Source organism: Geotrypetes seraphini, chromosome 19 (genome assembly GCF_902459505.1).
Source record: "Geotrypetes seraphini chromosome 19, aGeoSer1.1, whole genome shotgun sequence".
NCBI lineage: Eukaryota > Metazoa > Chordata > Amphibia > Gymnophiona > Dermophiidae > Geotrypetes > Geotrypetes seraphini.
The window spans coordinates 6,455,261-6,480,106 of NC_047102.1; the positions used below are offsets into that span (position 1 = coordinate 6,455,261).

General features: G+C 38.8%; 2 protein-coding genes across 2 annotated transcripts in view; one reads left to right on the plus strand and one right to left on the minus strand.

Annotated features, from left to right (window-relative positions):
* The window catches only part of LOC117352202 (golgin subfamily B member 1-like), a 53,311-nt gene extending 41,110 nt beyond the window's left edge, over positions 1 to 12,201 (minus strand). Inside the window, exons 1-10 of the mRNA XM_033928480.1 lie at positions 11,905 to 12,201; positions 11,023 to 11,113; positions 7,313 to 7,370; positions 5,898 to 6,044; positions 4,559 to 4,699; positions 4,258 to 4,380; positions 2,732 to 2,899; positions 2,026 to 2,205; positions 1,126 to 1,248; positions 348 to 461 (exon numbers count right to left, since the gene is read on the minus strand). Coding sequence (XP_033784371.1) covers positions 348 to 461; positions 1,126 to 1,248; positions 2,026 to 2,205; positions 2,732 to 2,899; positions 4,258 to 4,380; positions 4,559 to 4,699; positions 5,898 to 6,044; positions 7,313 to 7,357 — 1,041 coding nt within the window. The 5' untranslated portion in view covers positions 7,358 to 7,370; positions 11,023 to 11,113; positions 11,905 to 12,201. The remainder of the gene's footprint in view (positions 1 to 347; positions 462 to 1,125; positions 1,249 to 2,025; positions 2,206 to 2,731; positions 2,900 to 4,257; positions 4,381 to 4,558; positions 4,700 to 5,897; positions 6,045 to 7,312; positions 7,371 to 11,022; positions 11,114 to 11,904) is intronic.
* Positions 12,202 to 12,406: 205 nt separating this feature from the next.
* Positions 12,407 to 24,846, plus strand: part of NUP160 (nucleoporin 160) — a 45,694-nt gene continuing 33,254 nt past the window's right edge. Inside the window, exons 1-9 of the mRNA XM_033928479.1 lie at positions 12,407 to 12,607; positions 16,372 to 16,480; positions 17,695 to 17,905; positions 19,883 to 20,105; positions 21,738 to 21,816; positions 22,650 to 22,764; positions 24,081 to 24,239; positions 24,416 to 24,493; positions 24,740 to 24,837. Of these exons, the coding sequence (XP_033784370.1) occupies positions 12,505 to 12,607; positions 16,372 to 16,480; positions 17,695 to 17,905; positions 19,883 to 20,105; positions 21,738 to 21,816; positions 22,650 to 22,764; positions 24,081 to 24,239; positions 24,416 to 24,493; positions 24,740 to 24,837 (1,175 nt within the window). The 5' untranslated portion in view covers positions 12,407 to 12,504. The remainder of the gene's footprint in view (positions 12,608 to 16,371; positions 16,481 to 17,694; positions 17,906 to 19,882; positions 20,106 to 21,737; positions 21,817 to 22,649; positions 22,765 to 24,080; positions 24,240 to 24,415; positions 24,494 to 24,739; positions 24,838 to 24,846) is intronic.

Genomic DNA, 24,846 nt, shown 5'->3' on the forward strand with positions numbered 1-24,846 from the left:
TACACGTAACCCCATCATAAGAACATTACGAGTTGTCATACTGGGACAGACCAAAGATCCAACAAGTGGCTAACCCAGGTCACAAGTATATACTTAGTTATATGATGAACTTTGCAGCAAAGGAATGTAATCCAGAAGCAATGCTGCATAGAAGGTTTTTGTCCTCCCCAACAGTTCCCACTGAACAAGGAAGAAAATAAACGAAAAACCAAAATAAAACTGTATTCTAACTGACTGCACCAGACTGTATCTCCTACATAAACTAGCTGTCTACTAAAATCTCAAAGTATTGTCTGCATTAATTTAACCAACTGAAGGATGATATTCAAATTGACACTATTTCTTACCGTCAGCTGCTGGTCTTTGCTATCCAGTTCTTTTTGTAACATGTCAATCACCTGGTTTCTACCAAGCAGGACTTCCTCCTTTTCATGTAGCTTTTGCTTCAAGGCTTTTAACAACTATCAGAAAATGAACATTTATAAGATTTCAAAATAAGAACATGTTCAACTTGACTAGTTCACAAATGAAAACAAGTGTCCATCTCTAAACACCAAATTCCAGAAGTAGCTTTCTGATCACTTCTTGAATCACAGGCTCTCAAAGGTGGTAGAGCAGAGGCTGGAAAACACTGCTGCCTATATGTATTTTCAGACAAAAATTACATGCTGTTACATAACTCTTCCAGCCCTTTCAAAACCTGCTGCTGGCCATAGTTTCCCTATCTTTGTGATACACTGTAAACATGGTGTTAAAACTCATGAATCATTTTCTATGAAATGGGCTTGACTGTTAGAACAACACGTTTTACAGGTCAGTTTCAATATGTACCACCATTAAAAATAAATATAAATAAGTAAAGAAAAGTAAGCAAATAAATATGTAAATAGAAAGATTTCCATCAAGAACTAAACTAAATTTAAGTCGTAGTGACATTTTTTACAAAAAGAACTTCTGGAAATACTAAAACACAGAAAATATAAAAAGGGTAAAAGTGGTGGAAACTTGGCCAATTGGTAGATGAATGGGAAAACAAGCTCAAACAGTTCTAGAATATTCTTCTGTTCCCTTCTCAATTGCCATGGTTGCTAGAATCAGAAGGTCAAAGATTCTAAACTCCCCTACCTGCTCTAGATCAGCACTTGCATCAGATTTTGCAGCTAGTTTAAAGAGCTCCTGCTCATGTTTCTGTGCCTGAGACATAAGATCCTTTTCCTTTTCCTGAATGATGTTTTGAAACATACGTATCTGAAACAACAAGAAGTTGAATATCTGAAATATTTGCAAAGTGCTCCTTGATATTATATCCCACCTTTGGTTTTTGGATTAGAAAAGATTATCCTAACAGAAATCCTCCAAAATGACACATCTAGATGCCAGAAAAGATAGAAAGCATGCCTTAGTCAACACAATTCCATAACTACAATAATATTTCTTACTAATAAACAAACTTGGTTCTTTTTTCATATACTGTGTTTAGACATTTCTTACATCAGCAGCACTTTGGAAATAAACTATGTGATTTATTTTGATTTTTTTCCTGCAGAAGTATTGGTATCAAAACTTCTAAAAACCACTGCTTGTTCAGTCATGTCAGTTGTTATGAACCTAAGCAAATCAGAGTACTGATGCATTGATCCCTAACAGAATCCTATGCGGGAATCGCATAAACAAGCATGAATGGATATAGTTTTAGGTGTGCCAATGTAGGAGATTTTTTAAAACGCAATGCACAGCTGTAACAACAGGAAGACATATCTTACTCCAAAAATTAGTGTAAGAAAAGGGGAGAAAAATACAATAAAGAAGAAACTGGCAAAATGATAGCTTGAAGAAGTTAGCCTATATTTTGTAGAGCACTGAGGATGCCTTTCAGTGCTATATAAGTGATAAATAGCAGTAGTATTCGATAAATTTTTAAGTGTAAAAACTGCTTCTGATTTGTTACATTAAGACCATCAAAACTACTCAGAATGATGATTACATAAGTGCCATAGATGATTTCAAGTGTTGACACTGACTTACATTTTCCACATACATGGCCTCTCTTTCCTGGAAATGTTGCTTCTCCTTGCTGAAAAGATTTCTAAGGCTTTGATTCTGCTCCTGGAGAAGACCGTTTCTCTCTTCACTGTCCCCCACTTTCCAAGTAAGACTCTGAATTAGACTCTGCATCTCCTGCATTGAGGACTCATTCACACTTAGCTGATTCCATACAGTTCAGAGAAGAAAACAGATTTATTTTTTTTTTTTTTTTAAAGAATCTTAATCATCAATTAAAGAAACATTGTGAGCAAAGTTAATACTTTCTGGGCCAATATAATGAAGTGCAGAATGCTTTGCATGATTTCTATGCAGACTTGTGTGTGCTATCACGGGACATCCTATGTGCAAGTGAGTTTTGCAAATGAGCTACTGTAACTGTATGCAAAGACTCCTGTAGATATTAGGATTTTTTTAATGTGATCTGGCTAATGTAGTGAATTTGGATTGTTTTTTCTAAATTCTGATTTCTCCTAAAAGTTTTATGTCTTCATTATCACCATGATGTGGTGTGCATGTATTTCTTGATTTCTTTTCAGAAATGTAAAACATTTTTTAAAAATTAGTCCAATAAAAATGTTTTTTTTCTTTTCTTTGTGAAATAAATGCAACTTTCTGAGCCCTCAATTTTGCAGAACAACACAGAATCAATTTAAGCCGATCTCCAGCTAACACTGCTATACAATACCTTCACATGCTCAATAGGAACAACTAAGTCTGTAGCTGTGTTGCCTGATCCAGTGGCTATCTGCAGGTCAATAATATAAGCTTCTTTCTCAGCTAACTTTTTATCTTTCTCCACAAGCATAGCATCTAGTTCAGAGCCTCGCTGACACAAGGTCTCATTTTCTGTGTTCTAGGAATAAAAACAAAGAATGATTATTGCACTATAATACATACTATTATATATGCTTTGATAGATATTTAAATAAATCTCTTTTAGTAGCTTCTTTTTCCCATGAGGCTTCTTAGTCTATGTACAAAGGAGTTTTCCTTGTTAGAATATCTAAAATAACTACTGTATGTTGATAGGAATGATGAATGTCAAATCACATTTATCACACCAAAAAGAAATGGTGACCCAATGATCCACTGTAAAAATCAATCCAATGATAAAAGCAAAAAAGCTTTGTATTCTGATGTTCTGAGATGAATTTATTGTACTCTTACACTTTAAAATCATGAAAATACATAAAAATATAAATGTGAAAGTACAACCGGACCCTACACGGTCCGTGTTTTGGCGAACACGCCTTCCTCAGAGGTCCAATGTAACTCAATTGAACAGATAAAGAAATGGACTGAAAACAGTCACATTATCTTTAAACATGTAATCTAAATATCACAGTATAATAATAATAACAGCTTATATACCGCAATACCGTGAAGTTCTATGCGGTTTACAAAAGAAGTCGAAGTGTTGTTAACCCCAAGAGGCAGCATGCTTTAGAAATGACGGCCTGCGTCAATGAACGATGGCGTCAATGAGAAGCATGCATCAAGTGACTCGATGCTGGTAATGCCTGTGACGATGTCTATGTCCACCAGTACCAATAGGGATTGGTACCACATAGAAGTCCAAGTAACTTAACACCAGGCCTAATATCTTGTTTGAAAAATAAATCTGAAGGAACAAAAACAAAAGATTTTGTTGATTGTTGGAGTGTTTTGTTAGGTTTTGTTTGTTTGGGGGTTTTTTTAGCCCTGGAAGATTGGGAACAGATCCAGTCGGAAACGAAAAAACACAGAAGACCATTGGCTGAGTAAAAAGTAGGCCGAAAACTCGCCGACACCATCAGTAGGGGCAAAGACTTTAAAATTGCCTAAAGGCTCCAATAGTGAACATAAATAAATTGTTAGGAATAAAAAGGTTTAAAAGAATAAAACAACTAAGACGAAGAAAAGAATGAAAAATGAAGCAGGAAGGCAAATTTGACTGGACGAAGTCCAGATACATCTTCTTCACTCTGTGGAAAACAAAAAACTGATGACCTTGCGAGCTGGCATCGGGCAGGAAGGCATTTGCACATGCATGGTACTGGCAGTCTCAAAGCTTTCTAAAGCTTAAAGTGACAGTACACTTTAGCCCTGTGAGACTATGATGCCTGCTTGTCCTGGGACAATGCTCTGACGCTCATAGGAATTCTATGAGTGTTGGAGCATTAAGCACTCCTTATAGACACAAGGCAAAAAACAAACCCTTTCATCTCACACCTTTTTGTGTAGTTCTTCATTCTTCTGGGAAATTTGGGATTCTAATTCTTCCACTTTTCTTCTCAACATTAAAATTTTCCCTCGGTTTGCAGCAGCATTTTCCTGATCACCATCACCAGGTGTCTGAAAGAAAATAAAGACAGCTTATATAACTTTTGCATATGCCAATATATAGTTTTTTTATATAACATTTCGCTAGTGAATATGTTACATGTCACTTTTATTCAAACAGTCGAATCACATATGAACTGTTTCACTAGGCAACAAATACAGCATAATTCCATCCTTTCAAATAAAGCACCTTTTTGCTCTCTTTTATCTCCCGTGGTCCAGATGCAAGTTGCTTCTTAAGTTCTTCTAGTTGAGAGGACAGTGATGCAATCTTGGCTTTGTTCTGAAGTTTAGCTTTTGAAACTTTGACTTCCGAAGCTTCCTTTTCTTCCTGCAGGTCAAAAAATATTAACATTTGCATAACAAGTATGTAAAAAAAATATTAACACTTGCATTAACAAGCACATAAAAAAATATTAGTAATCTGTCCATGGCACATAATCCATAATGACTTTGAATGCACCAATAATGTTTTCTCTGTGACACAAAAGAAGTAGTAGTGTTAGGAATTTACTTATCCACTATCCTATAAATTACACGTATGCTCCACCTTGGTTTGCTGTAGTGATAAAGGCGGATTTAGCTAATGGGAATAGATGATAAGTGAAGTTAGGAATGAAAGCCAGTGGTCAGATTAGCTTGCATTTCCACCCTTACCCATATGGCCGTTAAAATTTGTATTGCTTAGATGCCATGAATGTAGAACGAGAGATGATCTCCATTAGTGTCCCTTCTTGAATCTGTAATATACATGTTCTATAAATAAGGGTTAAAGTGACATCTCTTAACTAGTGTAATGATCTTTAAAGACTGGTTTCCAACTCAGGAATAATATTCTATCATTAATTCAGTAGGCAAGCGACCCATGATAACCTTATAAAAAACTAAATACAGATGGAAAGTATCAATTGGGGGCTTGTGCAACCATTCTGATTAAGAGGATTTAAGTGCCCACCTACCAGCTTTTTATTGTTGCAAACAAAAATTAGTGAACTATGTTAATGCTATAAAGCACAAACGGCAAATGAGATAAGATAAATATATCCCAAGCCACTTTCAAAAATAGTATTTTACTTATTTTGGACAATCAAAGAATAGTGTTCTTCTAAAATTCTCAAGAGAGTCATAAGTCTAGTGGAGGTTAAATTCGCACCTAAACATGAAGTACTTCTGATAGCGAGTGTATGGTGTTCCAGAGATTATTTGGACAAAAAGAAAAGTATCAGAATGTCAGAACCTCAGTAGTGAGAGTCCCTTGGTTGGTAAAAAGGTTTCATATTACTGCATTTTAACTTTGGTACAATAAATTTTGCCTGTATCTTGTACATAGTCTGCAGTTTTTGTTTTGTTTTTCCTGTTGGTGTCTTCACTGCGGATTTGGTTGGATTTTTTTCTTGTGGCTTATTGCACATGTGCTACATTAAGTAACACGTAAATTAAATCCCAAACGACTGATTATACAACAATAAACACATGACTGAGATCACAACTAATTTCTTCTTCTGACATTCAGACCTAAATTTCTGTACCTTTAACTTCTGATCTTTATTTCGGAGTTCATTATCTTTCTCTCGGATAAGCTCCTTGAGTTGCAACACCAGCTGTTCAGTCTGTGCCAGCTGTTCAACCATATCACCCACTGACATAGTGTTTCCTCCATCTTGCGTTCCAGGAACCTACAACATTAGATTCTAAAAATAGTGTCTCCTGAACAACAAGAATGCAGACAGTGCTACATTGTTTCAGAAAAACCATCTCCAAAATCTGGTTTCAACCAATTATACGTAACAATTGCTTAAAAATAATCAGAACATTCTAAAGTCTGAGCATCCATGTTAATGTAGCTATGCTAACTAGATTCTTCAAAATATTAATATCTCCTCAGTTTATTTAGTATATATACCGACCATGAATATGGTTAGACTCTCAGGTTTCCATCAAGCCATGTTGACTGTACAAGGGCCTATATTATGGAATGCACTGTCTATTGAGATTTTAAAAAAGGCATCGAGTGTTTTACAGTTCAGGAAAATGGTGAAAACTATGGGGTCCTTTTATCAAGCTGCGTTAGGGGTTTAACGCACAAAATACCGCGTGTTAAACCGCCTGCCGTGCTAGCCGCTAACGCCTGCATTGAGCAGGTGTTAGTTTTTTAGCCGGCCGCAGGGGTTAGCGCGTGATGAAATGTCTGACGCGCTAACCCCGCTAGCGCGGCTTGATAAAAGGCGCCTTATATATTTGAGCATGTGTTCTCTTAACTGAAACAGTGTATGTTATTTTATTTGGTCCATTTGCTATTTTTATTTTGTATGAACTGTTGAGACTCGCATTGAATTGTGGAGGGTTTTTTTAATGACATAATATGTTATTTTTATTTGTTTATTTTTATTATGTATGTACTGTTGTTACCCACACAGAATTATTGGATGTTGTAGGATATAAATTTTTAAATAAAATAAATATGTATGAAGGGCAATTCTATATAAGGGATAAGATATTTATCTAAGAAGGCTGGGGAGTGGGTGAGTTTGATTTTGAAAACGAGTAGGAGTATCTTGTATGTTGTTCAAAGCGATATCGGTAACCAGCAAGCTTCACGGAGTAATGGGGTGATGTGGTCATATTTCTTTGCTCATGGAAAAAAGTGTCAAACATTTTACAGGAAAGCTTTGTGTTACATCTGTTTGGCACAGTGGAAAAAAACGAAACACAACTGAAGAGATGAGGAAGGGCCATGCATACTCAGAACTTTTCAATAAATTCTGAACTCTGGAAGAGCAGCTCCATCCTGGTGCTGTCAGATGACATCACCCACCTATGTGCCTGATTCAATCCTATTGTCGATAGAAAAAAAATAGATCATCTTTCTTCTATATGAAAAAGATGTAAAAACAAAGCATCCAAGATTCATTGTGCAATATATTGAGTACTGGTAAGTACTTACACCTGCTCCAGAGGAAGACTCATCACCAGAATACCATTTCCACATGGTGGTACAATGACTAGGGAATAAGACAAACAAATAAACCCCCATTATTATGCAATGTGATAGATGTCATCTTTTTTTTTTTTTGGATTATTAGAGCAAACATTGCTCAAAATATCAACATTCAAGGCCTCTTTTACAAAGCCGTGCTAACGGCCCCGAAGCCCATAGAGATTTAAAGGGCTTCAGGGCTGTTGCTGCTCGGCTTTGTAAAAGAGGCTGTCAGTTTCTTGATTCTATTACTTTAAATGTTGTTCTTTCTAGCTCGCCTTTCTTTTATGCCCTGTATTTCTTATTTGAAGGAATAGAAGTTGCTCAATCCTCAAGCTATGTTTTCTATTTTTAAACATTTTTTAAGGCTCACTTTTCTAAGGCCTCTCCTTTATACCTACCAGTATGATGCTTCCCAAATGTTTTAAGAACATTCAGTAAAGCAACAACCCGAATTCCAATCAAGCAAATTAAATTTTTATTTACAAAAACAAATGAGAGTGGGTCAGTAGAAGGAGATTTTACATACTTTAAAGGATTCATTCCCTTTGGGAATAAATAAAAATTCAAAATGAAAAAGGCTATGATTATGTTTTATCACACCAGCCCCTCTCCTCCAATATCGATGTTTCAACTAATTAGTATAAACTTCATAATAGATTTCTAATTAGAATAAACTCTATAAAATGCAATTAAATAACTATGAATTATAGTACTGAGCCAAAAATATCTTATTGATATTGCTTCATCATTAATATTTGAAACAAGTTACAATTAACCAAACATTTACAATATTAAATCCAACTCCATCAACTCATTTATTCCCATATCCACAACCATCATTTTACCAAAATATATTGCATATAGATGTAAAAATAAGATCTAAAATATTCTAATGCTCTGCAGCTCAGTAGATGGCCCAATGTTCTATGTATTATAGGCTTCAACTAAGCAAATCCAATAGGAATGCAAGACTTCTGTTCAAAGGAAGTTCTCTAAGATACATATCAAAGGAAGTTCTCTAAGATACATATAAACATACAGCAGATAAAGGCCAAATGGCCCATCCAGTCTGCCCATCCCTGGCATCCATTATCTCCTCCTCTCCATAAGAGATCACACATGCTTGTCCCATGTTTTCTTGAATTCAGACATTCTTTGTCTCTACCACCCTTTCTGTGAAAAAGAACATCCTTAGATTACTCCTAAGCCTATCACCTCTTAACTTTATCTCATGCCCTCTCATTCTGGAGCTTCCTTTCAAATGAAAGAGACTTGCCCCAGGCTATTTATGGTCCCTGCAAAATCTGAATACATTTAAAATTCTAGATCTGGCAGACACCTCTGAAATAATCTAGAGAAATCAGAGGCCGTTCAGACAAGGACTACCAATATGGTGTAGCACCTTGCCATAAAACCTATGAAATGATATAGGAGGACCTACATATGTATACCCTTAAAGAGGGATATCAAATACATTAAAGGCAATATAGACAGAGCACAAGCAAGTAAGCATCCGTGGAAAGGAACTCCTAGAAATCATGGCATGTTTCTCAAAGGAAACAGAATGATTCAGGTATAACAAAATATTTCACAAAGATTAACTTCCCAGTGGAGGTGGTAGAAACCAAAATAGTAAGACTGGAATATCCTTAGATGCAAGAGTAAAGCCTGGTATTGATTAGGCTCTGTGATAATGCATCAAAAATGGGCAGAAAGAGATTTCAAAACCTATCTGCCATCATACTCTATGGTTTTATGAAAGCAAGTATTCTCCTAACTAACCGATGCAAGTTACAATATGAGTGAAAAGCAGGACAGACCAACGTGCACAGTTATTTAGTTAATTATATGGGTCAGAAATTTTTTATTCTTGAGATCCACCACTGAGAAAATGAGTGAACAAGCAAGTTTTCAAATTTTTATTAAAATTTGATTTGATCGCTTATCCAATTTCTAAGCGAGTTTACAATGTAAAATATAAAAAGGAAAACAAAAAAACATAATAAAAAATAAAACCAATGCCATTAACATAAACAGAGGAAGTATAATTTAAAAGAAACATCAACTAGTACATGGCATATTAAAAGGGGACAAATGAGAGACAAGAGGAAATTGGGTTAGAACAACAAATTGGATAGGAACGAAAGCCAAATAAGGAAAAAAAAACAAAGGGAAAGAGAACATTGCTACTTAGGGGTCCTTTTATCAAGGCGTGGTAGGAGTTTAACGCGCTAGTCGCTAACGCCTCCATTGACGAGACGTTAGTTTTTTGGCTTGCCGCAGGGGTTAGCATGTGATTAAATGTCTGACGCGCTAACCCGCTAGCGCACCTTGATAAAAGGAGCCCTTAGTTCCTTGAGGGAATTAGAAAGATACTATAAAACAATTAAATCAAATGTTGAAAACTTCTTTGAATAAATGACTCTTGAGTAGGCCTTTGAAAGGATAGTCTCCTCCCTTACGGGAGCTGGTAGGGTATTCCAAAGTTGTAGGGCCACAACTGAGAAAATGTCGTGCTATTATCATGACTGAGTAAAATGGCTTGAACATTAAGCCAGATTCTTCTAAATAAAAGTTTTCTGAATTTATTTTGCATTTGTTGCATAAATGGACTAAGGGCAATGATAGACTAGGCCAGTTTCCTCAACTTGGTCCTGGAGTACCCCCTTGCCAGTCAGGTTTTCAGGATAGTCACATAAATATGCATGAAATAATTTTGCATATAATAGAGGGAGTGATTTTAAATCAAGTTTATGTGTATTCATTGTTGATATCCTGAAAACCTGACTGGAAAGGGGGTACTCCAGGACCAAGAAACAACTGACTAGGCCACCTATTTTAGATAGTAGTATGCACAAGTTACACCATGTTTAAAAGGAAACTATCTGCATACTTTTCCTTTTAAACTGACTGTTCTGAGACAAGTAAAAATTTCCTACCTAATTTTCACACATATCTTATCAAAAGCCTGCTAATATGTAGCTGTCCCTCATCCCGGCATCTCTTTCTCTCAATCTCTCCATTCTTCCATCCTGTGTCCCAAGTTCATGCTCCCTCCCTCTTTTCTTCCTTCCATCCTTTGTCCGAAGTTTGTGCTCCTTCCCTTCCTTCTGTGTCACAACATGACCCTGTTGTCATGACCATGCCACTATTTATCCTCCTCCACTGAGAAAAATAGGCATTTAACCCTACCCTCTTTTTTCTGTCCAATAACCAATTCCCAATCCTATCCCACAACTCTTTAATTTTCTCAGGAGCCTCTCATGAGGAAGCTTGTCAAAAGCTTTCTGGAAATCTAGATACACTACAGCCTCCTTTTATTAAACTGCACTGGCAGCTGCGCTGAATGCCTGCACTGCTCCTGACGCTCATAGGAACTCTATGAGCGTCGGGAGCAGTGCAGGGCATTCAGTGCTAAAAACTGCTAGCGAAGTTTAATAAAAGGGGGTACACATCAACCAGCTCTCCTTTACATATTTTATTTTTTAGCCCATCCTCCCAAAGGAGCTCAGAATGGATTACAAACCAGGTACTCAAGCATTTTCCCTATCTGTCCCAGCAAGCTCATGATCTATCTAATATACCTGGGGCAGTGGAGGATTAAGTCATAAGAAGCAGTATGGGATTTGAACCACTACACCACATTCTCCTCTTATCCACATGTTTATTCATACCTTTAAAGAAGTCAAGCAAATGGGTGAGGCAAGTCCTCACTTGTAATCCTTTTCCTGTTGTTTAAAGTTTGGGTGTACACTCTTCTGATATCTTGTTGAAGAGCAGTATAGCAATCAATCAATAAAGAAACAAAACATAAAAATGGTTGGTGAACCAGGTCTGGGGGAGGAAGGCTAGGAAAAACTATAATATTTGTAATAACAATAGCTTGGGAAAACTTAAGCAAATTACTACCTTTAATCACAGACATATAGACAATGGAAATTATGACCATATAGTCTATCCCAGTGATTCCCATCCCTGTCCTGGAGGAACACCAGGCCAATCAAGTTTTCAGGCTAGCCCTAATGAATATGCATGAGAGAGATTTGCATAGGATGGAAGTGATAGGCATGCAAATTTGCTTCATGCATATTCATTGGGGCTAGCCTGAAAACCCAATTGGCCTGGTGTTCCTCCGGACAGGGTTGGGAACCACTGCCCTAATGAATATGCATGAGAGAGATTTGCATAGGATGGAAGTGATAGGCATGCAAATTTGCTTCATGCATATTCATTCGGGCTAGCCTGAAAACCCAATTGGCCTGGTGTTCCTCCAGGACAGGGTTGGGAACCACTGCCCTAATGAATATGCATGAGAGAGATTTGCATAGGATGGAAGTGATAGGCATGCAAATTTGCTTCATGCATATTCATTAGGGCTAGCCTGAAAACCCAATTGGCCTGGTGTTCCTCCAGGACAGGGTTGGGAACCACTGGTCTATCCAGTTTGCCCATCCACCAAGTTCTACAATCTTTTCTTCTGCCTTAGATTTGATCTGCCTCAGACTTTCTTGAATTCAGATGCGTCCAAAACATAAACAAGTTTATTATAAACATACCCAGTGTCTGATCGACCGTATGAACCCTATTCTGCAGTAGCAAAGAACGGGGGACGTCAGTAAATCGACCCGGTTGTCACGAAAATCAAGAACAAATTATTCAGCCGGGCAGCACCTAAATGGAAACCTGGAACGCTGCCCTTCCTGCCATGTCTAAGGTTTCTTTGCAGGCAACAAGAGAGAGAGACATAAGAGAGCTCAAACACAGCTTTTCCTTCGTCCAGGAAGGGAGCGCGAGACGCCGTCAGGGCCGGCCTCGAGCGCCGTCTCGCGCTCACCTGAGCGGCCCCCCCGTCCTCCCTCCCGCCGCTTCTTCGCCGCCGGGGTTTCTAGCTCCTTCCCCCCTCCCCCGGCCGGGCTCGGGCTGCTTTCCTCACCGGGGTGGGAGAGGGAGGCTCAGCCGGCGGCCATGTTGAGTCAGGTGTTGGAGGAGAACGTCAAAGGGTGACGCAACGCACGCTGAGGAGACCCGCCCCTTCCGGGGCGTGCGTGCCTAGCGCCGGGCGCGGAGAGGGGTTTTGAACGGGGTTTGGCGGGAAGGTGGAGTCGCGGGTGGTCGGGTCGCTCCCTTCCCAGCAGGCACTGCGGGGGCGGCAAAGCATGGCGGCCGCGGCGGCCGCGGCGATGGAGCGCAGCTTCGTGGAGCTGAACGCGGGCAAGCGCGAGGCGCGCCGCCGCTTCCGGGACTTCAGCGTCGGCTCAGGTGCGGTAGCCCGAGGCCCCGGTCGCGAGCCGTTGGAGGCCTCGCTCCATCAGCTCTTCTGCTCTGCTTCTGTACAGCGCTGCGTACGGCGTGAACAGTCGTAGTTAGATTTCCGCCTTTGCCTATTCGGCTCAAGGTCGTATTACGGACCTAGATCGATGCAGTTAAGTTATTGTTGCAAACACAGATGTTGCTCACCGTTAGGTCCCTTGAGTTGCATTGGACAGTTTAGAAATAGGCGCTTTCGTAATATGATGCTTTCCAGCAAGCTGAGTGACCGAATTGTACATTTAAAATATTTCTGGCTACATCTAGGGTAGGGCCACATTTTGCATTTGGAGGGCCTCAGAAAAAAATAGTGAATGTCTTATTAAAGAAATGACAATTTTGCATGAGATAAAACTCTTTATAAATCTTTCTTTTTAGCTAAGTCTTAATAATAATATTGTCATTTATAGGTAAAGAGGCATATGTTCAAGAAACTGTTTTATTTGACTTATGTGATTATGATAAACATACCGAGGGTCTCAAAATAGTACCTGCCAGGGCCGCGGATTTGAGACCACTGATCTAGGGGAATTGTTTGCAAGTTTAGAAGATCTGTCCATTTTCTGGGTATTGCAAATGCTTAATTTAACAATGCTGTTTACCTTGTGCATGTAGCAACCTTTGGTGTTTAAAAGTAAGCTTTGATCTTGGAACTAAAGGAAAAGTTAGATGGTTTGCTGTTTATTTACATAATTTATATTCCACACTATCTTTTTTCATTCTATAGTTCATTATTTATAGTCTGCCTTTGCACAAGGCGGATCATAAAATCACATGCAAAATATGTACATGGCCCATCATTAACAAACATATATCAACAAAAGTTTCATAACTTTGATGTACTCTGTTCATTCAAACAGTTGTAAGAGGTGTCGGGTCAAAAGCGCGCCGGGACAAAGGCGCGAACAGACAACTGAGCGCAGCGCGGAGGCGCGCGCCAAAGAAAAAGACTGTTTTTAGGGGCTACGACGGGGGTGGGTGGGGGGGAACCCTCCACTTTACTTTATACAGATCGCGCTGCGTTGTGGGGGGTTTGGGGGGTTGTAACCCCCCACATTTTACTAAAAACTAAATTTTTTCCCTGTTTTTAGGAAAAAGTTATGTTTTCACTAAAATGTGGGGGTTACAACCCCCCAAGCCCCCCACAATGCCGGCGCGATCTGTATTAAGTAAAGTGGGGGGGCTCCCCAACAAAAACCCCCGTCACAGCCCCTAAAAACAGTCTTTTTCTTCGGCGCGCGCCTCCATCTTGCGCTCAGTTGTCGGCGCGCGCCTTTGTCTTCAGCGTTACTGTCTATGAACCGTTGTAAGATGTTGCATTGTCATGGATTGAAAACAATGTGCAACGAATGCATGGCAATTTACTACCAGCTAAGATCATATTCTACTGGTTGGTTTTCTAATGTAACTATAAGGACAAAATGACATGAGTCTGTGTTTTTTTTTTATATGACTGCTTGGGAATTTGTGATGAGCAAAGGGAATAAGTGTATCTAGAAATAAGGGTCATGATATGGGACATTCAAAATGCAAGGCAAAGTTTAAAAGCATGCAGCAAGAAATGAAGAGTATGAGGCTCATAATCAAAATTTAAATATGTCTATAAACCTGCCCAAATTGGCACTTGCTTATCCTAAAAGGCAGGTTGTCCAAGTGCCGATAATCAAAATTGATTTTTGGACATATCCAGGGATATTTTAGGCCTCTGAATCCCGCTGTGTGCCCAGAGTTGAAAGGAGTGGTTAGGGCGGGCTAATTGAATGTTTGACGAGACTGCCTAGACGAAACTTTTATGTTGTGAATGGATGATGTAAAGATAAGTGGTCAAAAGGTATCCAAAGTGACCAAATAACTACTGCAGAGACAAAGTAAAAACCCACACACACTCTTCCTGTGTTCACTGATCCCCCCCCCCCCCACACACACACAATTCAGAATAAAAACATAGATGCTTGCCTCCATAACATCAGCACCTGGCATAGGAAAGCCTAGTAGAGCTGCAGAGAGGTGGCTTAAGTAATTTGGGGGGTGGGCTAGTGAACCATAGAGAGGAGGACCCAAGCCCATAAGCCACTCTAACCAATAAATTTATGGTGGAAAATGTGAGCCCACCAAAACCCCATTCTACGGGCATATAGGTGGCACCTGCAGCCATAAGGGCTATTGGGGTTGTAGACAGGTGGGTTTTGGGGTTGTTTTGGTGGGCTCACTGTAACCTATAAGGGAGTTCTAGTGAGATGTTTATCTGGCACCCTTTTTGTAAAGTTCATAGCAGTGTCGTGTAAGGTGCCCACTGCTCTATTGCCATGTCTGGGTGGCCAATCCATCACAATGCTGGCCCCTCCCACATCCAAATGGCCTTGTTCTGGGTGTTTGGGACTTGGACAAAATTTTGGTTGATGGGGTAGTATAAAGATAGATGTAATGACGGTCTGGGCGATCAAACGCCTGGACGTACAGATAGACAATTTTCGATAAAAACCATATTTTAGACGTACTTTTCGAGAATGGACATTTTGCCGCTGCTGACTTTGGATGACTAGCACCCTCCGTCCAAATTGGACTTGCATGTATTTTTTTAATTATGGCCCTCCACCAGATTAAGATTTATTTCTCTTCCAGTTTTAAACTGATTTTAAAAGCACTAGCCATATTTGGTGTCAAAGCTTATACCCAATTTTTAGCAACTAACCTAAAGCCTAAGCTTGGGTGGGGGGGAGTTCCCTAGTTAGTTAAATAGCTGCCTATTGGATAACTCAAATTCTTAAATATTTAATACAAACAAGTATTATCTGAATCAATTCAATTTTAATCTTATCTTCCACAGTTCCAAGTTTCCAAGTTTATTAAATATTTTGATTAATCGCCTATTCAAAATTCAAGGCGATGTACAGGTAAATAAAAGTTTTTGGTAATGTACATACAATAATTAAATTAAAAAAATAATAAACTTATGTATACAGATTACAATACATTTAATTACAGTACTTTTACAACTTACCAATACTTAATTTATTAATAAATATCAGAATAATTTAGTCAGTGAACCTAATCCCCATCACTCGCACTCACTTCCCAACTTTCACACCCATACTACAGTCATTTATCCAAAACTGGATCTTGGTTAATTCATGAGTTCATTAGTCCATGATCATCTAGTCAGAGAGGCTTCAAACTGAGAGTTGCACATGAAAATCACTCATGAACTAACCAATATCCTGTTTTGGATAAATGACTGTAGTATGGGTGTGAAAGTTGGGAAGCGAGTATTAAGTATTAGTAAGTCATAAAAGTACTGTAATGAAATGAATTGTGGGAGATAAGATTCAAATTGAATTGATTCAGATAATACCAGTTTTTAGCAACTAGTTATCCAGTAAGATACTCAAGAATTCAAATGAACTGTGCATTCTGAAAGGGGATGCAAGCATGTCTAAACTCATGCCAGAAAAATTATTGAAAACGAGTCAGGAAATGTCTGAAGCTATATAATGTGTCTCCAAAAAAGCTTAGAGAATATAACCTAAAAATAGGTCATTTGTAAATGTAGTGTCTATAATGTTAAAAATAAATGTTGAGAAAAGAAAAAGCAAAAGATTATTCATATTAAAAGCTATCCTATTTCTTGGTGATTTTCAAACACATTTTGATAAATTTACGTCCAAGGCAAGACATAGTATGTGTAATACATTTTCTTTCACTTTAATCCTCCACAGGTGTAAGCCCAGTTTCTGGAGGTGTAAAATACAGTGAGAGTGCTGGAGGATTTTATTATGCCGAAAGCAGCAAGTTGCTTTCCATTACTAGAAACAGATTCATGCATTGGTAAGTTGGCAATATGTTGGCTTATGTATTGATTGGGTTACTTCTGTCCTAAATAATAAGGGGAAAATTATTTTAGGCACCCAAATAAATAGGTGCCTAAAGTTGCCTGTTCAACGTGTACGGTGAAACAATCTTCAGAAAAGCAAATTTGGAAGAAGAGTGTCTGTTTCAAAGTTGGTGGCCGAAATATAAACAACCTGCGCTAAGCAGATGATACAACGCTCATCGCCAACAGCAAAGTCGCTCTTCAATGAAGGCTCTCGACAAAATATTCAAAGGCAAGGAGGTAATACTCCAAATGAAGATCAGGCTTGTCCATGCACTCTTTTTCTCAGTGGTCAGTTAATGGATGCAAAAGCTGGACACTACGGAAATAAGAAAGAAAGAAGATTGACTCATTTAAGCTTTGGTGCTGGAGAAGGATTTTAGGCATGCTGTGGACCGCCAGAAGAACTAATAAATTGATTCTGGAAGAGATCAAACTGCCCAAAAGTTACGACTGTCTTATTTTGGTCGCAGCATCAGAAGAGAGATCACTGGAAAAGGAGATCATGTTTGGAAAGATCGAAGGAACTAGGCGAAGAGGGGGACCTGCTATCAGATGGTTGAACACGTTGAAAACAACCATGGGGATGACGCTGGAAGACCTTTCCAGGCTAGCACAAAACCAATTTCTTTTTAGATCCGCAATTCATCGAGTCGATGGTGCTTAACTTAATTAGTAAATTGGATTCAATAATGAGCTTTAACAAGCTCATAACTGGAAAATAAAGATCTTCTTTTATTTAAAAAAACTCTACAACTTATTGCTGCACATTCCCATACAAAGGAGGCAATGATTGAGTTTTTCCACAAAGGGCCATGGTGGATTTCATTCTTTGGCTAGACCTAAGCAAGGAAGAGAACCTACAAACTATACTACACTGTCCTTTTCAACTGGATAGTACATTGGAAGGGTTCTCTTCCTTGCTTAGGTCTAGCCAAAGAATGAAATCCACCATGGCCCTTTGTGGAAAAACTCAATCATTGCCTCCTTTGTATGGGAATGTGCAGCAATAAGTTGTAGAGTTTTTTTAAATAAAAGCCATGAAAATGAAATAATTGCAGCATTCACTATATTGTACTATCCTAAAACAGCAGTGGAAGAAAAATAAGCTTGCGCACTAATGGTAATAAAGTCCCTGAAACTATCTCTCTTGTTTGTTTTTTTTAAGGATCTCTTCAGGTGATACCTTGGAGCTTGTGGAGGAATCTCTGGATATTAATCTCTTAAATAATGCTGTTCGCCTTAAAATTGTGAACTGTAATATTTTACCAGGAGGGGTTCATGTCTGTGAAACCCAAAGTCATGTGATCATCATGATATTAACCAATCAGACGGTTCATAGAGTTGTGCTGCCTCATCCTTCTCGTATGTACAGAAGTGTAAGTAACTGAGAATTGATGTGGTTTTTCTTCATCTCTGTGACAGTCCTAATGATGGTCCTAACTATTTTGCTTTTAATTTATTTATCTGGTAGACTTTCTCTTCTGTAAAGAGATTTGGTTTTATAAATGCCACAAAATTCTGTTATAGAAGCTAGCAACATTAGAGGTTTGTATAGTTGATTAGGTTAACATTCAGCCAGAGAACCATTGAATCCAATCTTTTTCTTTGCAGGCTAGCTCTTGCAGAGTTTGCAGATATCATTTAGAAAGCAAAGTCCATTAGCAGACAACACTTCTTTTTTTTTATTTATTTTTTTATTTTTTTTACCATAACAATTTGTGTGATGTTAGTACAGATGCAAGATCCTTTATCCAAAATTTGGAAAAACGGCAGATTGAGAAGCAGTTCCATAGTTTGGAATCTGTTTTTGTTTGAAATGCTTGAAGTGTGTAATGTTTGCCTTATTTTGAAATAAAACTGAAATATGCCTGGTCCCAAGAATTTCAGATAAAGGATCTTGTACCTGTAGTACAAAGAGCAGGAACCACTTTTTTTTCCCCCTGAAAACCACAAAATTAAAAAAAAAACCACACATTGCTAAAACTTTTTATAACCTGCTCATTATCTGTTATCTTTTTCTTCTACATTGAAATAGTGTCGCATTTGATTCTAAATAAACTCAGATGACATGGCTGTATCATTTGTGTTTTCATTCCAGCTTGACTTAAATTTGGGGAGTCTGAAAACTGTCCGTACAAATCTTGGGATCTAAGCTGCTATCAGTTTGGTTTATGAGCATTTTTACAATTTCAAAATTATTTTAAGAAAATTCTATTATGGCAAAAGCCTTGATCACCCTGTTAGAATAGTAGCAGCATTATGGGAAGCCAAAGTTCAAATCCCACCAATACTCTTTGTGACGTTAAGCAGTCAGTTCATTCTCCATTGCCTCAGATATAAACTTTTACTCCCACCCCCTTTACAAAGCCAGAGCTCATTAATTTCCAATGGGCTTCAGTGTAATTACTGCAGGCCACCATTGTAATTGGCTTAGTAAAAGAGGGCTTTAGACTGCAAACCATCTGGGAGTCTACTGTACTGAAATGTAGCTTGTGTAATGCCATCAATGAAAAAATCCAAATAAAGTAAATTTACACCATAGAGCTTGACATTCATGCAGAGTGACTTTTTGAGAGACGATAAATGAGGGGAAATACTTTTTGGGAATGGGCCTTTGGAGATCAGGTTAGAGGAAGTGATATCAGAGAGAGAGCCGAGGTTGGCGTGGGCGCCAGAGAAGTTAAGAGGTATGGTGGAAGTGAAGGGATGGGGGTACCACTGTCCCAGACACCTCCCATTAATGATCTGTCCTTAAGGTATAAAGAGCTGCATGGGAATTGTGGGAATCCTGTCAAAAACTCTGATTCCAAAATGAGGCTTTGAATGCCCAGAAAATCAGCTGGAACACCAGACACAAGCTCGGAACACTCATTGGTTGAGTAGGGAATACCATCCCAAAAAGCCCCACAGGAGGCTGTTGGGGATGGGAGAAAATGGAGGGATGCGAGCAAGTAAATAATAGCGTTGATTCATGTGGAGATGGAATGGATCTTAGCAGGTACGGGTGGGGTATCGATTAGATTCCTTTGGGGAATGGGTGAAATTTCTCTCCTCGTCGAACTTAAGGAACAGTAAGGCCATAAAATTAGTGATAGAATGTAAAATAGGGACAAATGGAAATCTGTTACAAAGTTTTGACATACACAGGATCAAATGGGATGTTTGCCACTGGGTTTTCCAAAGAAGTAGCCATTCAAACATTTTAGTGTTCAGGTTCATCATGCTTCTGTTTAGGTTTGGATTTTTACTAGAAATAAAACCGCTGTTCATGTTTAATTTTAAATCTCTATAAAAATTAGAAGCATTCCATATTCTTAATTCGTGTTCTCTTTTTTTCACTTTTTCCTTTGTAGGAACTCATAACAGAGAGTCATATTCAATCAGTATTTACAGATATTGGAAAATATAACTTTAGGGACCCCTCAAACTATTATGTGATTCCTTCAATCCCTGGACTGGCACCCAGTTCTACTGCCTCTGCAGCTTGGCTAAGTAGTGATGGTGAGACAGTCTTTGCACTTCCATCTGCCTCGGGGGGAATTCTCATTCTCAAGATGCCTCCAATTGATGTGTCTGGTAAGCATGGAGCTTGAATCCAACTGTGAAAGCTGCACCTTTTATGTTTTCTCTTAGTAACCAGGCCACAGAGTTAGATTTAGGTCAGGTGTGAAGGTACTGCTTGCAGGTAGCACCTAATTTCATATACCTCAAATCTCAAGAAGCAACTTGTTTTCACTGATCTTGTATCTACAGCATTCAGCTGGTACAGTTTTGTGGGTTTGTTTGTGTTTTACTTTGTATTGTGGCCTTTCTTTTACTTGATTGGGGACTTTTGTCTTAAGAGTTTTGAACTCAAGAAGCAGTGAGTTTTCTGGGGATCCAAGATGGCTGCCGCTTGCTGCTGCTGAGTGGACGCTTACGAGTGTCTTGCTTACCTTCGGAAAAATGCCTAAGAGAAGGGGAAGAAGCGTCGGTGGTGCCTCCCGACGCTCGGAGACCCCTCTGCCTGCAGTGGATGCCATTTTTAGGCGTCTTTTGAGTGAGCAGGTTTCGTCGGGGAATCGCCCGCTGGGAGCGCCGGCAGAGAGTAGTGCCGCGGCGAACTCCCTTGGGCTAGAAGTCTCTCTGAGCCCCGACGTAAGGTCACCGCCCCTGCAGCCGTTGCCGCTGGGAGCAAGCTCACCGCGAGAGGAGAGCACGCCGGAGGAGGAAGTGTTTTCTTCTCGAGAGGCCATCATGTCGGAGGGCTTGCAATTGAAGACAGCTGAAAGTGAATTACTCCTTTTAGAAAAACCGGCGGTAGGAACAACTCCAGCTAAAGGGGATCAAGGCTCCGGAGAGGTAAAACAGCCGAGTGAACATTTATTAATGACACGAGCAATTTTTGTTTCTCCTGTTAGACCTTCTGAAGTCACTCTAGACTCTCTCTGGGACTTTAGTGTCCAATTTTGGAAATGCCCTCAACTTACAGGTAAAAAATTTGGACAAAGAAATACAAATCCAGAAAGAAGAGATAAAAACTTTAAAGGAAGAGACTGTATCACTGAAATTAGATATCCAAGAAGAAAAGAAGAATTTTTAAATCAATTAAGAGTAACCAAGATTTATTTGTTAAAGATAATACGATTATGAAGAGAAAATTGGAAGCTTTAGATAACAATATTCGGATTTGCGTTTAATTAACTTTCCTAAAGTATTATCAATTTCTCCACGAGATATGATAAAGCGATACTTTCTGGAAATTCTTAAAATACCTGAAAATGCCTTACCACCTCTTACAAAGGTTTACTATTTACCTATAAGAAATCAGGATCCTCAAAAGAAAGAAGATGAAGGAATACCACAGAAAGAACCCTTGGACGTTTCCACTTTGTTAGAGCAATCAGATAGAGAACTGGCTACTCCAGCCACTCTCTTATTGACTGTGGCTTTGGCCCCAGACAAGGATTGGATTCTTAAACTTTTCTTTAAAAATAGGACCAAGGACTTTTTGGGTTTTCATATCCAGATATTTCCTGATGTCTCGAGAGAGACTCAGAAGAGAAGAAGGGAATTCTTAATGTTAAAACCAGGAGTGACTCAAATAGGGGGTTTATTTTTTCTTAGGTATCCTTGTAAATATGTCATAAGATACCGTTCCTTGAAATATGTATTTGTACTTCTACTGTGACAATAGTAGATCACTTCCTCTCTTCTGGTTTTTTTAAGGGATTGTGTCTGTTTTGGAGTTAAAACAGAGTTCAGTGGTACAGCGAATACTTACAGGCTGGATGCCAACTGCCATCAGGTGAGTAGCATTATTTGATAAATTCTCTGATTTAGTTGAAATTTAAGCAGCATATGGTGTAAAAAGATTTTGTTCAACATAGAAACATAGACCATATAGTCTACCTACTGTCATTTTTCTGTGTTTCTATAGTCTGCCTACTATCCCTTCCTCTCCCTTAGAGATCCAGTGTACTTATCCCAAACTTTCATGAATTCAGATACATTTTTCATTTCCACCACCTCCACCTGGAGGCCATTCCACGCATTCACTACCCTTTCCATGAAAAAGTATCCTCTGAAGTTACTTTTTAGTCTTTTCCAGTTCATCTTCATGCTATATCCCCTCATTCTAGAACTTCTTTTCAATTGAAAGAGACTCTTCTCATGAGCATTTATATAGGTATTTAAATGTCTTTTATCATATCGCACCTTTCCTCCTAAATATACATATTTGAGATCTTTGTCTCACCTCGTATACTTTTATGAAGACCACTGACCATTTTAGTAGCCTTCCTCTGGTTCGACTCATCTTGTTTATATCTTTTTGAAGGTGCAGTCTCCAGAATTGTATAAAATATTCTAAATGAGGTTTTACCAGAGCCTTATACAGGGGCATCAATACCTCTTTTCCTACTGGCCATCTTTCTCCCTATGCACCCAAGCATCCTTCTAGCTTTTGTCGTTGCCTTTTTTACCTGTTTGGCCATCTTAAGATCATCAATGACAATGAACAATAACCATAGCTGTATAGATAGTCATAACTGTTCTCTTATGGTTTGCCACATCTTGCTTTTGGACTGATCCATAGTGTGTGTAGCAAAACAAAAATTTGTTGATTGTGTCCTTTTTTAGAGGGGATCAAGGCCCATCTGATCTTCCAATTAGCCTCTTGGTTCATTGCCTTGAAAATGATGCCCTTCTCTTTGCACTGTGCCAAGATCATAAGCTTCGAATGTGGTCCTACAAGGTAAGAGCTAAAAGGTGTTCCCTGGAAATGGTACGTAGGCGCAATGACATGAATTCTGCTTCTTGCACTGGTAGAGGATAGGAGTACTTAAGAGCTGGTCTTACTCTCAGGAGGTTGATTCCGCTGAATTACAGCACAATAGAAATATGACATGCTGAAGAAACCTGTGGGCTGCATCCTGTAGCTCCATGAGTTTTGTTATGTTTAGTGTGCTTTGGTTTCTCATTTTAGTTTGTTTGCTGCAAATAAAAGCTCATAACATTTGAGTGCAGAGCATAGGTGATTTGGGTTTTAAGACCAGGAGCACTGTGCTTTGTTATATTTACTGTCTTCTGTGCTCATTTTTCCTCAGGAATACAGTGCGCTTCTGCGTTAAATAATATGGTTGAGTGGCAACTTGGTAGCATATAGGAAGACTATTGAATCAATCTAACCTGTCCTGAGGGAATCCCAGCCAGTCAAGTTTTCAGGATATCCCCAATGAATATGCATGAATTGGATTTGCATACCGATGATGCTATCTTGTACATATTCATTGGGGTTATCCTAAAAACTTGACTGGCTGGAGAATCTCCAGGACAACAGGTTTGGGAACCCCTGGTCTAACCAGAAAGAAAACCGCATATCTTCCCAGAGTTAAGAGTAAACCACCAATTTAGTTTTAAATGGTATAGAAATGTTAAAAATAAATAAAAAATTAAGACCTAGTCATGGTCCTAGGGACATTGCCTTGTAGAAGACATGATCCAAATGAGTAAACTATATATGGTTGTATGCTGAACTTAATTTGCAAATAAAAAGGAAGTGAGACTGTGGAGTCGGGAAAAACTCAGGTTGGCCAGGAGCAACAGGAGAAGAGGGGATAGATTGGGAGTTACAGTAACTGCTTTGCTCCAGGCTCATAACCTACCTTCCTCTTTTCAGCAGGCTGCTTGGAAGAGAGGGACTAGAGTAGAATGCCCTTGCTTCTCTGCAGTCAAAAAAAATATATTAAGTAGTGGAATTGCATTCCAGGCCCTAGTACATAGTATGTAGTGTGCAAGACTGCAGTAAGGATATGCTGTAAACTACACATGGGAACAGAAACAAAACTTTTTCTGCTGCAAAGAATTTGAAAAGAAAAACCTGGAATTTAATTAGTAAAATATGTGAGATGAGGCCAGATTTCTAGTACTGGATACCTACTTTTATAAATCTCTATTCTGGCAAAAGGCATCGGTAATGAACCTTAAAAGGAAAGTATTTATCGTTGATGAGCAGCTTGTAAATCATTTGTAGGACTTCTCAGGAAATTAATTTTGTGTGTTTTTGGATAGGACCAGATGTGCTTGATGGTGGCTGACATGCTGGAGTTTGTGCCTGTAAACAAGGACATGCGACAGACAGCTGGAACTGGGCACAAATTACGGCTGGCATTCTCGCCTTCCCTGGGACTTTACCTTGGAGTATACATGCACGCACCTAGACGAGGACAGGTACAACTTTTCCATAACCATTGCTAGTGGTCGTCATCTGTCTTGCAAAGACCAATTTTGTCTGTAGTCTTTTAGTTTTATGGGCATATATACATGTAAGCAACTGCTCATTATATTACACTTCTAGAAGTAATTTTTTTTCTGTTTCTTGATGTTTTTTGTTTCCATTTTTGCAGTTCTGTGTTTTCCAGTTGGTGAGCACAGAGAATAACCGATACAGTCTTGACCATATTTCATCATTATTCACAAACCAGGTGTGTAGCTTAAGTTGTTTTTTTTTTAAAACTGGAAATAAGATCTCCCTTTAAGAATAGGCTAAGAGGAATAAAAAAGAGGTTAGAACTATTGCAAGTATAGCAGGACAACAAATAGGAACATTCCATGTGTCCTTCAAGTAAGCAAGTATATTTTTTGACATTGTTTTCTTATTGAGCTGATCTTTGAGTATAGAACTTGAGTTTTAACTGAGCTTCCTGAACAAAATCCCTTTTTTCCCCTAGGAAACGCTTGTTGATTTCACGTTGACATCTACTGATGTTTGGGCACTTTGGCAAGATGAGGAGAGCCAAACCATTGTGAAACACATCAATTTTGAGCAGTGAGTCGC